General features: G+C 44.7%; 1 protein-coding gene and 1 long non-coding RNA gene across 4 annotated transcripts in view; both read right to left on the bottom strand.

Moving 5' to 3' along the window:
* Positions 1-17,716, bottom strand: part of POU2F3 (POU class 2 homeobox 3) — a 95,834-nt gene that overhangs the window by 14,590 nt on the left and 63,528 nt on the right. For all 3 annotated transcript variants that reach the window (XM_081843155.1, XM_081843153.1, XM_081843154.1), the window contains 3 exons: positions 12,220-12,324; positions 11,110-11,212; positions 3,957-4,039 (listed from right to left, as the gene is read on the bottom strand). In XM_081843155.1, the coding sequence (XP_081699281.1) occupies positions 3,957-4,039; positions 11,110-11,212; positions 12,220-12,324 (291 nt within the window). The remainder of the gene's footprint in view (positions 1-3,956; positions 4,040-11,109; positions 11,213-12,219; positions 12,325-17,716) is intronic.
* Positions 932-3,945, bottom strand: LOC309331176. Its single transcript, XR_014151753.1, has 2 exons — positions 3,404-3,945; positions 932-1,815 (listed from the first exon to the last, which is right to left on the bottom strand). It is a non-coding gene; the product is annotated as an uncharacterized lncRNA (long non-coding RNA).

Raw genomic sequence — 17,716 nt, 5'->3', positions numbered from 1 at the left:
ATCATGGGACGTGCTGCCAGTTTGACTGCACAACCCTGGTAATTCACCGGCCAGAGATAGTGGCCAGAAGGATAGTTGGATGGTTGGGGGGCTACCATTTTGATTCCCTGCATTGTCCCATAGCACTGCTACACCAGGGGTATTGTGGGAAATTAAAATGGCTGCTCTCCTCAGAGCACTGGGCCAGAAAAAATGAAAACAATGGGGGGCTCAGAGCAGATAGTAGTAGCGGTGGTGTCATTTGTCCAATGATGTTGGGGGCAAATGCTGACCCTGAGATTCCTATATTACAGGGGGTTGGACTACATGACTTTTGGGGTCCCTTCCAACTCTACAGTTCTATGACTCCACTTCCACCCTCACCAAATTGTGTTTTTGTGTGTGGGCTGTAGACATTTGCATCCTGCCTCTCAATTAAAGTGTCCAAATTGGCTGGTACAATACAAATCCTTTGCCAGAATAACCCCATAGAAAACCATCAATATGAACAACACATTGATCAACACAATAAAATACCCATTGGAAACTAAGGCCTCACTATACATTTAAAGTAGAATCCTACCACTTTAAAAAGCCATGGCTTTCCCCAAAGAATTCTGGGAAATGTAGTTTGTTAAAGATGCTGGGAATTGTGGCTCTGTAAACTACAGTCCCCAGGATTCTTTGAGGGAATCCATGTGCTTTAAATGTGTGCCAAATGTGCTTTAAATGTATAGTATGGGTGTGACCTGAGAGCCAATCAAGACACTTCCAAAATAATCATAGGGTATTACCCTCCCTGTTGGGACTATACCAGTTCAGATTGCTGGTTAGGTGGTGGTGGGGGAATCCTACAAACGTGGGGAAAACATTTCTCGTAGTTAGAAATCTAGCATGCAAGGACGATAAATGCCCTTGCCCTGATGTGCTAGTTTCCTCCACGAAGGAATAATAATAATAAAAATAAATTTTATTTATATCCCGCCCTCCCCAGCCGAAGCCGGGCTCAGGGTGGCTAACAACAATAAAATAGTGCAACATTCTAAAAACATTATAAAAATTAATTAAAATCAAATTGATGGCAACCATAAGCTAAAGTTCTGTAAAGATTGCCAAAGGAGGGAGCCAGGCTGCGCCTTGACCAAAGGCCTGGTGGAACAGCTCTGTCTTATACAAGGAAGGAAGTCTTATACAAGGGGGAAGACTCAAATATACGATCTTCCAACAGGCTGTAAGCAGGGATTTTCTTATTGCAACAATGACTAATCAAATTTAGTTGTTTTTATTCCTAATTACACTCGGTGTGGCCTAGAGGGCTGATTGGGCTGATCCAGCAAGATTGCTCGTATAATTTAGGATGAGCAGAAACCCACACATCTGAAGATGACATAAGAGGCCTGGGTGTTATGGAGACAGTTTCCTCTCATCCATCATTCTAGGTGTCTCCTGGTGGTAGAGGGAGTGTCCCAGGATCAGACACTATGGGACTGGATGCTTTCTGTTGGCGGCGGTTGATAGGCCTTTCCAAATCCTGCTTCCTCTTCAGTTTTCAGGCACTTTGCTTGTGATTCTGCCTCCCTCTTTTCATTAGAAGTTTTAAAAGATAAGAACATAAGAAGAGTCTGCTGGATGAGGCCAGTGGCATCTAGTCTAGCATTCCTGTTCTCAGAGGGGCGGACCAGATGTCTGTGGAAAAACCGTAACCTTTCCTCATAGGCAGAGGCTGGTTGGCTACCTATCAGGGATCCTATCATAGTGGCTTTCCTGCTTTGGCCAGGAGGTTGGATGAGATGACTTCAGAGGCCTCTTCCGGCTCTAGGATTCTATGCATGCTGCCTTTAGGCTGAGTAACCCAGCGTGACCAAACTGTGTTCCACAGCCCTAAGCTTTGTGGATCATTTCAGTGGACAGCCACAAGGAGCTCTCATCATCCCGAGGAATAGTGGAAAAGAGAACTTGCTCAGATTAAACCAAATTTGACTGTGGGTAGGAAGGAGTTCTTTCCATCCTCCTCCCCTCCTTTGTATTGGACTTGGCTCAATATGAGCACAACTGTGGAGTCAAATTCCCACGGTCCTTCCCAATGGAATATTTCCATCTAGTTCCAAATTCAGTTCTCCAGGAAGTTTAGTGTTAAGATGATTGTGGCCACAAGACAAGGGGGACTTTATCTCTATCTATCTATCTATATCTATATCTATATCTATATCTATATCTATATCTATATCTATATCTATATCTATATCTATATCTATATCTATATCTATCTATCATCTGTCTATCTATCTATCATCTATCTATCTATCTATCTATCTATCTATCTATCTATCTATCTATCTATCTATCATCTATCTATCTATCATCTATCTATCTATCTATCTATCTATCTATCTATCTATCATCTATCTATCTATCTATCTATCTATCTATCATCTATCTATCTATCATCTATCTATCTATCTATCATCTATCTATATCTATCTATCTATCTATCTATCTATCTATCTATCTATCTATCTATCTATCTATCTATCATCTATATATCTATCTATCTATCTATCATCATCATCTATCTATCTATCATCATCTATATCTATCTATCTATCTATCTATCTATCTATCTATCTATCTCTCTCTCTCTCTCTCTCTCTCTCTCTCTATCTATCTATCTATCATCTATCTATCTATCTATCTATCTATCTCTATCTATCTATCTATCTATCTATCTATCTATCTATCTATCTATCATCTATCTATCTATCTATCTATCTATCTATCTATCTATCTATCATCTATATCTATCATCTCTCTCTCTCTCTCTCTCTCTCTCTCTCTCTCTCTCTCTCTCTATCTATCTATCTATCTATCATCTCTCTCTCTATCTATCATCTATCTATCTATCTATCTATCATCTATCTATCTATCATCTATCTATCTATCATCTATCTATCTATCTATCTATCTATCTATCTATCTATCATCTATCTATCTATATCTATCTATCTATCTATCTATCTATCTATGTATCTATCATCTATCATCTATCTATCTGTCATATCTCTCTCTCTCTCTCTCTCTCTCTCTCTCTCTCTCTCTCTCTCTCTCTCTCATCTATCTATCTATCATCTATCATCTATCTATCTATCTAGTATTGAAAATTCAGCCATTTATTTAAGCACTTTGGGATTGTCCAGATTCTGCACCAGATTTCAAGGAGCGCTCCTACTGAGCTTTGGGGTTCCTAGGCTAGATACTGAATTAGAGCTGAAATGAATTCATTTGCAAAATGGCACATCAGTTTCTCTTTAGGCACTGAAAGTTCTTCAAACCTTTCCCAAATGCTCAAATATTTGCTGAATGCTTGAAATCTGCTATTCATTCAATCAATATAAGTTTATTGTTCTAGCCAAAGGTCATTACAAACCCTACAGCAACAGTACCAATAGAACAACACAGATCATACAAATCTGTTATTTGATATCATATGTTTGATTTTCAATTCTTGAAATTTGATTTGTCAGGATCTAATAGTTGACATACAATGGGATATGGTATTTCACCATATCTTACAGTAGGCAGTGGAATTTAAAAGTTGACATGCAGTGGGATCTAGTATGTGACAATATGTGTAGCTGTCATGCAACAGTTTTCATATTTAGCAATGAGGTTAATGATGTTGACAGCCAGCAGCTGATGTACATTTGATGTCTGGCAAAGTAACCCCCAAAGCAGCTGAATTTTAAGATCAGATGGCACATTCCAAATTTCAGTTTCTACGTTGGATGTTTTGAATATCTGAGAATACTGGCTTCGGCTCAACAGTGAATTTAATTCAGCTGAGTTAACCGAACCAAATTAATCCAATCGAAAGATATTCCTGCATTGCACGGGGTTGGACTAGATGATCCTCATGGTCCCTTCCAACTCTACAACTCTATGATTTATATGAGCTAAACACCCTGCCAAGTGGCCGTTACCTGAGAGGTCAAGCTGTGCCCATGTTGGGGAAGGAGGATTCCACTTTGCTGCTGAGGAAATGAGAGGAGATTTGGTTGCAGAGCTGGAAGAGAAATGGGGGAGAAAGTGTGAGAAACTTTGTCTCTGCCTAACGATTTTTAGGATGGAAGAAAGAAGCAGGCCCGGTCCACTGAGGAAGAAGGGTGAGGAGCAGGGCTGGATTTAGGTTTGATGAGGCCCTAAGCTACTGAAGGTAATGGGGCTCTTTATATGTCCAGCTGTCCTTTGTCAACAACAAATTGTCACTGTTTTTTGTGTTGAATATATGCTATATGGTAATTCATAATAGGTATCTAAAGCCATTTGCACATAACAAATAGGAGCCTACACAATACAAAACACTGTTACTGTATGTAGGTTTTATTTTATTTGTTTTTTTATCTTATATTTTGGAAATGTACATCCAGGGTTTTTTTCCCTTTAAATTTTTTGGGGGCCCCCAAGAGAGGGGCCCTAAGCTATAGCTTGTTTAGCTTATATGTAAGTCTGGCACTCGTGAGGAGCCTGCCTTGAGCAGCGGAAGCCCTAGAAGCGGTGCCTGCCTCACCTCCACTATTTGTCTGCGGCCTCCGCTGCTGGCCCTGTTGAACGAGATCTCACAAGACTTCGGTGAGATCTTACAAGATCTCGCTGGAAGTTGGCGTGGCTGCTGGCGCTTTGTGGGCACCAGTGGGCAATGCAGGTAAGGGTGGTGCGGTGCCAGTGGCGAGTGAAATGGGGAGTGCTACCCCTGAGAATAAGGATGGGGAAGAGCTTTGGCTCACTGCTAGAGCATCTGCTTTGCACGCAGATTCAATCCCTGCCATCTCCAGGTTGGACTGGGAATCTTGGAAACCTGGGGAGAAGTATGGATTTGAGTGTGGATTTCTCCTAAATATACCCACTTTTGTATGCAGTTTTCCACAATACAAAGCATTTTCGAAGGCTATTGTTACCAATATACTATCTTTTTCGCTCTATAAGACGCACCAGACCACAAGACGCACCTAGTTTTTAGAGGAGGAAAACAAGAAAAAAAATATTCTGAATCTTAGAAGCCAGAACAGCAAGAGGGATCGCTTCGCAGCAAAAGCCACAATCCCTCTTGCTGTTCTGGCTTCTGGGATAGCTGCGTAGCCTGCATTCGCTCCATAAGACGCACACACATTTCTCCTTACTTTTTAGGAGGGAAAAAGTGAGTCTTATAGAGCAAAAAATACGGTACATTTCGATGAACACAGTACTCCAGTATATGTGGTTTTGTTCATATTATGCAGCTGGAGAAGTGCACTGCAAAGTCCGGAGGACAGCAAACTTCGAAGGATGCTTGTGTTTCTATTTGTGTATTGCTTCAGAAAGTGCACTTTGGTGCAGTCTGCTTATAAAGGTAAAGAGAATCAAACGTCTCCTCCATACGTACCTGCAGATGTTGCTGAACTATAACTCCCACCAGCCCTGACCATTTTAGGCCTTGCTGGCTCAGACTGATGTGAGCTGTAGTCTAGCAACACTTAGGAGGGCTCCACCTTGTCTATCCTTGCCTCTGAGTGCTCAGAGCACCTCGCAGACATCCTGTTGTAATCCTTACAACAACACAGGAAGGCAAGCCAGCTCAGCGGTATAATTCCCATTTTGCAGACGCGTGGCTGAGGCTGTGAAATAGGAGCTTGCCTAAGGCCACCTAGGGATAATATAACCTTTCCAAAATGAGAGCGTCTTCCACAATATGGTGCAATGTCACCAGAAATGAGATGCCCATGAGATTAATGACGTGCCCTCAAACAGACAAATTGGCAGCTGCCCTTCTTTCTTAGCATGGATTTCCAAACTGGGCCTCAACGCCACTAGACAGGATGACATCTTAGCACCAGGGTGAAGACAGGCTGTGGGTGTTGGAGGGGGGGGGGGAGGAAGACTGTTGTGGCAGATTTTCAACTGCGACGTGAGCCTGGTTTCTCCCCACTCTGCAATTTGCATGACAGACATACACACCAAGAAATGAAATCTTGCTTTCAGTAGTGGCTGGGGCCCATTGGAGCTGGTAGGGTGGAAGGCAGGGAGGCAACCAGTAGGTGGCACCAGAGGCAGTGACTAATTCCAGTATCCTCCCTGCAGAGTTGCAGAGTTATACATGGGCAACATGGAGATTAAGGAGGAGGGGGAGGAAGTTGTTAGGCAGAGCAAATGGTGGCTGGTTGGAGATGGGTTTGAGGTTAGTGGGGTCTTGCGCCATTCCCCCTAAAGAAGCAGCCTCCGCTACTTCAGCCATCACTTGTCCTTCCCCTTCCTCCAATATTTCAGCCCAGCAGTTGCCCTTTGAACAACAGGTGTAGTCAATATTTTTGCGTCCAAGGGTAGCTGCTGCATGCAGGCGCATGCATCAGAACATAAGAAGAGCCAGTGGCCCCCTGGGAGCAGTATCCTGTTCTTGCAGTGGCCAGCCAGATGCTTGTGCGAAACCCGCAAGCGAGATTCGAGCACAAGAGCCCTCTCCCCTCCCCCTGTGGTTTCCGGCAACTGGTATTTTGGAAGAATTGCTGCCTCAATATGTGGAGGAATTTCACAGCCGTCATGGCTGGTAGCCATTGATAACCCTCTCCTCTGTGAATTGGTCAAATCCTCATCAAAAACCATCCAGTTGGTGACCATCACTGCCTATGGTGGGGGAAATGTCCTCAAGCTGACTCTGTTAGGTGTAACTGTGTGCATTCACAGGACTCCCACCTGAATAGCTGAAGGGGGTTATTGGCTCCCCTTCCACCCAAATATTCAATCTGATGACCAGTGAGGCATTCTCTTTGCCTCCTCAGAAGATTGTCTTTTTTGTCACTGCTTGGTATGTTCTTGTGAGGCCAGCTCCAGATCTGTGGGTTAGCTGGCAGCATTGTAAAAGGTACAATAGGTTTCTTTTTTACCCATCATAGTGGATGCAATTCTTTTGGTTCCCCTGTGCATATGGAAAGGCAGATGAAAGAAAGCTCGTCTCCACTCGCTGCACAATATTTGGTGCAGACATAGGCTGGTGGCAGCCTTTAGCAAAAGCTGAGGAACGAGCTCCTGTCAGAGAGGAAGGTGGTGGACTCTCCTTCATTGGAGGTTTCTCAACAGAGGTTGGGTGGTCATCTGACAAGATTTTTTTAGCAGCAAGTCCTACATTGCAATTGCAAAGTGTTGGTGCTAACCTTTAAAGCTCTAAACGGTCTCAGCCCTGTATATCTGAAGAAGTGGCTTCACCTCCATCATCCAGCCCAGACACTGAGGTCCAGCTCTGAGGGCCTTCTGGTGGTTCCCTCACTGAGGGACATGAAGTTACAAGGAACTAGGCAGAGGGCCTTTTCAATAGTGGCGCCCGCCCTGTGGAACAACCTCCCTTCAGATGTCAAACAGTTAAACAACTATTTGAAGGCTCCCCTGGTCAGGGAAGTTTTTAATAGTTGATGTTTTATTGTGTTTTTAATATTTTGTTGGGAGCTGCCCAGAGTGGCTGGGGCAGCCCAGTCAGATGGGCAGCATATAAATAAAATAGAAATAATAATAATACAGTGGTACTTCGGGTTACATATGCTCCAGATTACAGACTCTGCTAACCCAGAAATAGTACCTCGGGTTAAGAACTTTGCTTCAGGATGAGAACAGAAATCGTGCTCCAGCGGCACGGCAGCAGCAGGAGGCCCCATTAGCTAAAGTGGTGCTTCAGGTTAAGAACAGTTTCAGGTTAAGAACGGACCTCCAGAACGAATTAAGTACGTAACCAGAGGTACCACAGTAGTAGTAGTAGTAGTAATAATAATAGTTGCAGTGGCTCGGGCTAGATGACCTTTGGTGTTCCATTCAACTCTACATTTCTGTGATTTTAGGAAGAAGTGCAACTGTGAGGAGAGCAAAGAAACTAAATCAGAAGTGTGTGAGATAGTGATGTTTTAAGGGGTGTGAGGAAATGGAGCCAGGTTGGTTTTGGGTGCAGGTTGCTGAGTTCACCCATTGCTGAAAGTAGCCACTGAGGCGAGGGAGTGCTCCACTTATGTTACTGAGAACTGAGTCACCGCAGGAGTTCATCACTGTAACCCTCCTAATTTCCTGCTCCCAGTCACTGGCTGCGTAATCCCAGCTCTTTGCAGCTGTTTGACTACTTCAGCGGAATCACTGCTTCACCCTTTTACTCCCGGAGTAGCAGAAAGGAAAACAAAGACCTGTCAGATCCCACAGGGTAGGGGTTGGCCATTGTTTCATCTGCGACTAGGCACCTTGCAAATTAGAGACATGCATGCAAATGTAATTAAAAGACGCACGCCACTGCAAGTGGGTCTTGCAGAACCCTACCAGACGGCGCTGGCGGAGAGGTTTTAATGCCTTTGCAACATCCAGGGAGATAGGATCTAAATGAGGCAGACAAAATTAGCCAAACGGCTTTGCCTGCTAGCTGCGGGATGGCAGGTCATAGGCCTAAGGATGGGGAGCACCTCAGTTCATTCAACGGCAGTGGCGGCGGGGAGAGCTTGCATACAAATAAAGATCTATCTCTTACTTACTTTCATTTACTCCTTTCATACAATTTATGAAAGACAAAAATTAAACAAGAGTCTCTGTCTGCATGTGTTGGTTGTGAGGCAGGACAGATTCATGCAGAATGGTGCACATATAGTGGCTGAAATTTGTACATCCTCCGTCCATTTTGCCTAATCCCCATCAGACTTTGGGGAATGTACATATCTCGACTGCATTTTGGACATTCTCTGGGCAGTATGCACATTTTCCAGTCAGCATCCATAGTCTCCTAGAAACATGAGCCCTTTCCCCCTCTATTTCTTGTTCAGAAGTGTGTAGTTTTCACCTCTTGAGATGCTTCTGGCTCACTCCCTCCTCTTGCATGGCCCACAACATGCCTCCACTGATCAGCCAAGAAGCAAATTCTTTATTAAATAAATAATATCTCTCCATCAAATTTATACCCCACTATTCTTCTTTTCTCTGCAGGCCAGGTCTGTTTAAATCCATGTTCAGGTGTTACCCAGTTAGCTGAGCAGCACAAGAGGGAATGCAGGGACAGGGACATTCTACACCAGGCACCCCGAAACTCGGTCCTCCAGATGTTTTGGGACTACAATTCCCATCATCCTGTTAGCTAGGGATGATGGGAGTTGTAGTCCCAAAACATGTGGAGGGCCGAGTTTGGGGATGCTTGTTTTTGTTTTAAAGAAGATTAAAATATTTGGGGGAGGGGAGGGGAAAATTTATGTATTAAAAAATAGATGGAGATGAAAATAGTAATATAAAAATATTATTATTATTTTTCAAAAAAAGAAAGAAAATTCTTTTTTAAAAACAATTAAAAATTAAAATTAAGAAAAAATGTTTTTCCCTTCTTCCTTCCCTTTAAAAAAAAATCCCTTAAAAATACAAAAAAGTGCCTTTTTCTTTTCTTTTCCCTCAAAAATCGAAAATAGAAGGAAGCAAGGTCTTTTCCAGTGGGCTTCCCTTTGGGCTCTGGCTTGCTTTTAGTGTGCTAGCTGACGGGAGGTGGGCTCGGCCTGGGCTTGGGTTCAGCCGTGTTTACCTCTCCTCCTTTCCCTTGGTGGTGGCAGCGCAATGGGGGGGGGATGCTTGTTTTGCACCTTCCCTCCCCCAATTCTGACTGAATTGCCTCCCCTGCCTCCATGGGGCCAATCACCAAGGGGATCAGAAGGGATAGGAGGTTTAACCAGCTGAGGAAGTGTTACTCAGCAGGAGAAAGAGGGTAGGGAGAGAAGGAGTTTGTCTAGTAAATCTGTGGACCTCACTCCGACAGGAGGCAGGGATGACCACCAACTTGGGCAACTTTAAAAGGAGATAGAGCAAATTCCTAGAGGAGAGGGCTTTTGGTGGCTACCAGTCATGATGGCTATGCTCTGCCTATGCAGTTGGAGGCAATGATGATTCTGAACAGCAGCTGATGGAAACTGCAGGAGAGGAAAGGAAACCTGATTGCGGGTTTCCCATTGGGGCTTCTGGTTGGCCACTGTGAGAACAGGATGCTGGACAAGATGGGCCATTGGCCTGATCCAGCAGGCTCTGCTTATGCTGTTATATAAATTTAGGGTGAGAAGCCTCCCAAACTATTCTGCCATCTTTCAAAAATTGAAAATCCAGACACATGGGTTGCCATATGTCCAGATTTTCCTGGCCATTTTTGCCAGTTTCCACCTTGACACTGCTTCTGACTGCAGTATTCCGAGGAAAGTTCCAGGAAATTCTGGGTGTATGGCAACCCTGCCCCAAATATATCAATATCCTTGAGACATCTGCACGGCATTCCTTTTGACACCTGCTAATGACTTTGTTAGGGACGCGGGTGGCGCTGTGGGTTAAACCACAGAGCCTAGGACTTGCCAATCAGAAGATCGGCGGTTCGAATCCCAGTGACGGGGTGAGCTCCTGTTGCTCGGTCCCTGCTCCTGCCAACCTAGCAGTTCAAAAGCATGTCAAAGTGCAAGTAGATAATAGGTACCGCTCCAGCGGGAAGGTAAACGGTGTTTCCGTGTGCTGCTCTGGCTCACCAGAAGTGGCTTAGTCATGCTGGCCACATGACCCGGAAGCTGTACGCTGGCTCCCTCGGCCAATAAAGCGAGATGAGTGCCGCAACCCCAGAGTCGGCCATGACTGGACCTAATGGTCAGGGGTCCCTTTAACTTTACATAATGACTTTGTTTGTTTGTTTAGAGAATCCTACCCAGGCTTGCAATTTTAACGTGTAATGATAACATGAGCTTCTATTAATTTCGCAAATTTCTAACGAGTGCTGATTTTACATGTATTTTGATTCATCTTAGGTTAACTTGCTTTTAACATTTGCTTGTTATCAGCATTTCTTAATGACTATGATTAATGAATAGCGAATCCTTAATGAATTTTCTAGTCCGAGTAAACCGCTTAGAGGTTACAGATGATTAAGCGGTTTATAAATGCTGTTAAACAGTTCATATAAGGAAAGGAGTCGGCATGATCAGTGGCTAGGGAATGCTGACTGATTATTGAAAGGGGGAGGAAAGGGGGAACAGGGGGGAGGCGGGAGAGAATGGAGAATAAAATGCACGTTACGCTGCAACCTTTTGTTGCAGCTTCCACATATATATATACTTAGATGAATGTCCTCCTTACCTTGTTGTCCTGCTGGGCCCTGAGAAAGCAGGAAAAGGGGGACGGATTGCATGTGGCCTGGAACCTGCACGAGCTGTTGTAACGTGTGAAGAGAACTCATATCCTGGAGGAAAGTAAGAGCCAAAGTTGTTGTCAGTGGGACCTTTTCACCTAGTTCTGCATATGCTCCATTGCCCACCCCTCTCCATTTGCATTGCCAAAAATACACAACTGTCGAAGCATGCACAAATATATCATCCGGTTTCTCATTGGTTGATGACTCGGCACTCGAGGGCCAAAGCCCACAATATGTGGCTAGACTGAGACCAAAGACTTCAGGTGTTTTGAATGCTTCCCCCTCCCACAAATGCAGAACAACCTCTTGGACATTTAAAATGAGCAGGAGAAGGGTAGACTCATCAGAATGTTAAAAGACCCTCTCATGGGGTCCAGACAGGAGCTCTGCCTCTGGGAAGTTCACAAACAGGGCTTGAAAGCAATAGCTCTCTTCTTCCTCTGCTCTCTCCAGCAACTGCTATTAAAGATCCCTTGCCCCTGAACATGGAGGTTCCACCAAGGCACCATGATAACAGCCGTTGACAGATCTCCCCTCCTCTATGACTTTGCTTAATTCCCTTTTGAAGCCATCTGAGCTGGTGGCTGTCACCGCATCTTGCGGCACTGAGTTCCTCAGATTAATTACACATACGGAGAAGAAGCACTTCCCTTTGTCTGTCCTCAATCTCCAGCCATTCAGTTTATCAGATGACCTTGGGTTCAGGAGTCAGAGAACCTTCTCTGCATCCACTTTCTCTACACCATGCCTCTACCATGACCCCCCCCCCGATTACCTTTCCTAACCCTAAACGAAAAGCCCTAAATGTTGTAGCCTTTCTTCTTAATAGGATCGTGTGGCCAGTATTGTTTATAGTTGATTTATCCAAAACCTGCAGCTCCACAAGGTCACAGATGGTCACCCATCCAAGCACTGACCAGACCTCGACCTGCTTAGCTTCAGCACTGGTGGTGCATCAAATGCCTTAAGGCCACACCCCATACGGAAATTCTTCGCTGGGTCTACAACTGCTTTTGATCAACACTTGTCCGTATGAATCACCGAAAGTTTCTTACCCCAGCAATTTGTCCTCCAGGCATCATCGAGGGCCCTTGTACCAGGTGGCTCGATCTGGAGGGAATGGCGGTTTGCAAAGAGTCACCGAGGTCTTCGGTCTTAATCTGTGTGAAAGAGTAAAAGACAGCATTGTTGCAAAACCCTCGCCAAGATCACGAAGCTGGCAGGAGAAGAGGGAAGGCTGGGGAGGCAGGTTTGGGGTGCAGAATTCAGGGAGTCTGTACCCCTCGTGGCTTCAGATGACTTGCCGTAGAATTTATTTATTTATTAGTTATAAAAAATATTTACATACCACTATTTTTTTTTTTTTTTAAAAAAGAAATCGGAATGGTTCACCACTAAGGATTATGGAAAGGTATATGCATCCTTAAGTGCCTGCGCAAAACTACTGGAATAGAAAAGTTTTCAGCAGATGTTTAAGACTTGGCACAGAAGCCACCTGCCGAATTTCTAGTGGCAGAGCATTCCACAGGATTGGGCTGATGACACAAAAGGCTCACTTTCTTGTAGTCAAAGGAGCCTCCCCAACACATCAGTTGTAACCCTGCTTGAGGTCCCCAGAATGTCAAGCACCAACTTCTGTACGCAAAGGATGGAAACATTTCTGGGAGACCAATGAAGGAATTTGTCTGCTCCAACAACCACATTGACATTGAGATAATGTTTTGAAGATTATCTAAATTTGTATACTGTCCTGTACCCATAGATCTCAGGGCTGAAGGCCTGGTTAAACAGAAACATTTTCACCTGGTGCCTGAAGATATGTACTTCAAGTGTCAGGTAAGCCCCCCTGGGGAGGAGTTGTTGTTTAGTCTTTTAGTCGTGTCCGACTCTTTGTGACCCCATGGACCAGAGCATGCCAGGCACTCCTGTCTTCCACTACCTCCCGCAGTTTGGTCAGGCTCATGTTTGTAGTTTCGAGAAAACTATCCAACCATCCCCTGAAGGACCAGGTGCGCAGCCTGGGAGTCATTTTAGACTCACAGCTGTCCATGGAGGCGCAGATTAACTCTGTGTCCAGGGCAGCTGTCTACCAGCTCCACCTGGTACGCAGGCTAAGACCCTACCTCCCCGCGGACTGTCTCGCCAGAGTGGTGCATGCTCTAGTTATCTCACGCTTGGACTACTGCAATGCGCTCTACGTGGGGCTACCTTTGAAGGTGACCCGGAAACTGCAATTAATCCAGAATGCGGCAGCTAGACTGGTGACTGGGAGTGGCCGCCGGGACCACATAACACCGGTTCTGAGAGATCTGCATTGGCTCCCAGTACGTTTCCGAGCACGATTCAAAGTGTTGGTGCTGACCTTTAAAGCCCTAAACGGCCTCGGTCCTGTATACCTGAAGGAGCGTCTCCACCCCCATCGTTCAGCCCGGACACTGAGATCCAGCGCCGAGGGCCTTCTGGCGGTTCCCTCATTGCGAGAAGTGAGGCTACAGGGAACCAGACAGAGGGCCTTCTCGGTAGTGGCGCCCGCCCTGTGGAACGCCCTCCCATCAGATGTCAAAGAGATAAAGAATTACCTGACGTTCAGAAGACATCTTAAGGAAGCCCTGTTCAGGGATGTTTTTAATATGTAATGCTGTATTGTTTTTAATACTGATTGGGAGCCGCCCAGAGTGGCTGGGGAAACTCAGCCAGATGGGCGGGGTATAAATAATAAATTATTATTATTATTATTATTATTATTATTATTATTATTATTATTATCTCGTCCTCTGACATTCCCTTCTCCTTGTGCCCTCAATCTTTCCCAGCATCAGGGTCTTTTCCAGGGAGTCTTCTCTTCTCATGAGGTGGCCAAAGTATTGGAGCCTCAGCTTCATGATCTGTCCTTCCAGTGAGCACTCAGGGCTGATTTCCTTAAGAATGGATAGGTTTGATCTTCTTGCAGTCCATGGGACTCTCAAGAGTCTCCTCCAGCACCATAATTCAAAAGCATCAATTCTTCGGCGATCAGCCTTCTTTATAGTCCAGCTCTCACTTCCATACATCACTACTGGGAAAACCATAGTTTTAACTATACAGACCTTTGTTGGCAAGGTGAGGTCTCTGCTTTTTAAGATGCTGTCTAGGGAGAGCATTCCACAAACGGGGAGCCACCACAGAAAAGGCCTCTTCTCGTTTTGCCACCCTCTTGATCTCTGGTGGAGGAGGCACATGAAGAAGTGCCTCCGATGATGATCACAGGGTCTAGGTCAGTTCATACAGGAGGTCCTGAGTCATTTAAGGCTGTATAGGTCAAAACCAGCATTTTGAATTGGGTTTGTAAACTAATTAGCAGCCCGTGCAGTCGAGCCAGGGATGGTGTACTATAACCTGGTGAGCAACCTGGTCACCGAATTCTGCACCAGCTGAAGTTTCTGAACAGTCTTCAGAGGCAGCCCTTTGTATAGCATGTTGCAGCAATCTAACCTAGTGGCTACCAGAGCATAGATGACATAAATTAGGCTATCCCTATCCAGATGGGGGCAGATGGGCCACCAGCCGAAGCTGATGGAAGACACTCCATATCACCAACGCCACCTAAGTCTCAAGAAACAGCAAATGGTCCAGAAAGCCCAAAACTATGTACCCGCTCCTTCAGAGGTATTCTTACCCCATCAAGAACAGGGAACCACCCACTAGCAGTGCCTCAGCCTTATTTGGATTGAGCTTCCATTTGTTGACTCTTACCCAGTCCATTACTAAGACAAGAACATGGCCCAGCACATCCACCCCCACATTTGTAAAGGAGAAGTAGAGCTGTGTGTCATCAGCATATTGCTGGCAACATACCCCAAAACTTCAGATAACCCCACTCAATGGTTTCATGTAGATGTTAAACGGCACAGAGGTTAAAACTGAACTCTGAGGAACCCCATGTTGAAGGCTCCGCAGGGCCGAAGAGCACTCCCCAAGCAGAAGGACAGTTTGAGGACCCTGTGTGAGAGGCAGGTAAGGGGAGAGCTCAGTGGGTGAGAAGAGAAGGGTGAGTCCAGGTGAGAGCTGGGAGGGAACACCTTCCTCTGTAGGGGATGAAAGTTAACATATAGTGGAGAGAGAGAATTTTTCTTCTTCTGTCTCTTCTTTCTTTAGTTTCTTTTCTTTATCTCTTGTAGATGAGTTTGTTGTTTTTATTGTATTCTGACTATATGTATATATATATGTCAGGGAACTGCCATTGGAGCCAGAGGCGGAGGGAAGGCTCCAGAGCGATGCCGGAGAGGGTCCCAGCAGGGAGAGAGGCAGCCCATCTGCTGGGGAAGGAAATCAGCGTAACACCAGGGGTGAAGGGGGGCAGATGGGGGAATCGGAGAAAAGGCTCCAGGACTCTTCACCGGAGACCAGTGGGGAGAGCACGGGTACTCCGCTGCCCAGATCCTCCCTGCGCAGAAGACTTCTGCGCAGGGAGAGTAGGAGGAGACTTGGCGTCAAAGAACTTCTTTGCTGGAAGAAGTTTAAGAAACGCCCACTGACGGATTCTGCCAGCGACTGAGACAGCCACGAGTGCAAGGCTGTCCAGAGAGAAAGGGTTCAACCAGGGAACCTAGCCAGGAGTGGCGGCAACTTACGCACGAGCAACCCCCTTAGAACCATTACAGCATATATTCATATTGTATTGTAAAACCTTTATTGGCATCACATACAACATCCAAAACAAATCAATACAGAATTACCATTTCCCCAGTGGCACAAAACATTTGCTAAAAGAAAGGAGGCAGAGCAGTCTATCATCACATCTCTAGGTCTCCAGGGAGATCAGACGTTTGCAGTGTATTTCGACGACAAAAAACCAAATAGAGATATTTAGCCACTAACTTGGTGAGCTCCTGATCATTCCCCAGTAATAGAAAATGTATGACCTCTGACTCTGGTTTCCATATGGAGAAAGAGGAGCGCTCCCCTGGCATCACCCTCTGGAAATAACCATCGTAGGACCAGAACCATCGCAAAGACATGCCACCCACACCTAACTCAGACAGCCACTCCAGAAGGATACCATGGTCAAGGGCATCAAAAGACACTGAGAAAGTAGATAGTGAAAGAAAGAAAAAAGCAAGTTATGGCAAGGAAAGCTCACACCATAATAGGAACACAAGGACCTAAGAGGGGTCTTCTGGATCAGGCCAATGGCCCATCTTGTCCAGCATCCTTTTCTCGCAGTGACCACCTTTTCCTTTTGCAGGAAACCCAAAAGCAGCACCTGTGCACAAGATCCCTCTCCCCTCCTGTGGCTTCCAGCATCTGGTACTGAGAAGCATTTCCCCCCTCCAAATGTGGAGGAAGATCACAGCCACCCTGACTAGCAACCATAGATAGACCTTCCCTCCATGATTTTGTCCAGTCTGCTATTAAAATCATCCAAGTTCATGGTCATATGAGCTGTGTGAAGAATTACCGTATTTTCCCGTGCATAACACCCCCCGTGTATAAGATGCCCCCTATATTTGGGAACTCTAAATTAAGAAAATGGGGGGGGGATTGCCAGGAGTTAAGCTTTTTTTTGGGGGGGGGAGGATTGCCCAGACAAATGCAGACAATATCACGCGTTGCCGATGACAATCTCCTGCTTGCGGCAGCAAGCAATCGCCAGTTCCCACAATGCATTATCCGTGTATAAGACGACCCCCGATTTTAAACATAATTTTAAAATAAAAAATCCTCATCTTATACACAGGAAAATATGGTACTTTCTTTTGGTTGGATGGCCATCTGTCATGGATGCTTCAGTTGAGATTCTTGCATTGCAGGGGGTTGGACCAGGTGAACTTTGATGTCCCTTCCAACTCTAAGATTCTATCATTTTATCCGTCTTGAATTTCCCAACATTCAGCTTCATTGGATGTAAGCAAATTCAAGTGTTATGAGACTATATCGGCCAACTCAAAATTAAAAAATTGGAAATCAAGTAATAATTTGGCAAAATTGGATGAAAGAAAGTATTTTGACATTGAATCAATTAATTGATTAAAATTACAAATTTGTGGAATATAAGACTTTGCAAGTAAAGTATGGATTAACCAGTGAAACACAATGGCAATACATCCAATTGAAACATATGTTGGAAAGGCAGTTTGGCCCTGATGCTATAGCAGCATCGGAAACACCCTTGCTGCTACAAGATTTAATCTCTGCAACAAAAACAAAAAACTCTACATTTGCACTATATAAAACCCTACTCAACAGGAAGAAATATGATTTAGAATATGATAGACAGAAATGGAATGAAGAGTTAGGGGTACAGAAAACAAATGATATATGGGAGTCAAGTATAAAATCAACAGAAATAGCCTCTATGGATCTAAGACTAAGACTTATTCAACAGAAAATAATATTCAGAGCCCATTGGACTCCAGCAAAACTATACCAGAAGAAAATAACAAGTGCAGACAACTGCTGGAGATGTGGGAGTAAAAATGCGAACTTAGTACATATGATGATTAACTGCCCAATGATAAGATAATTTTGGTACGAGGTGAGGATATTTATAGCAAGAGTAATAAAAAGAAATTG

Source organism: Podarcis erhardii (assembly GCF_964252035.2).
Source record: "Podarcis erhardii genome assembly, chromosome: 16".
Lineage (NCBI taxonomy): Eukaryota > Metazoa > Chordata > Lepidosauria > Squamata > Lacertidae > Podarcis > Podarcis erhardii.
The sequence above is the reverse complement of the archived record's forward strand: the minus strand, read 5'-3'. Positions and strand labels throughout refer to the sequence as shown.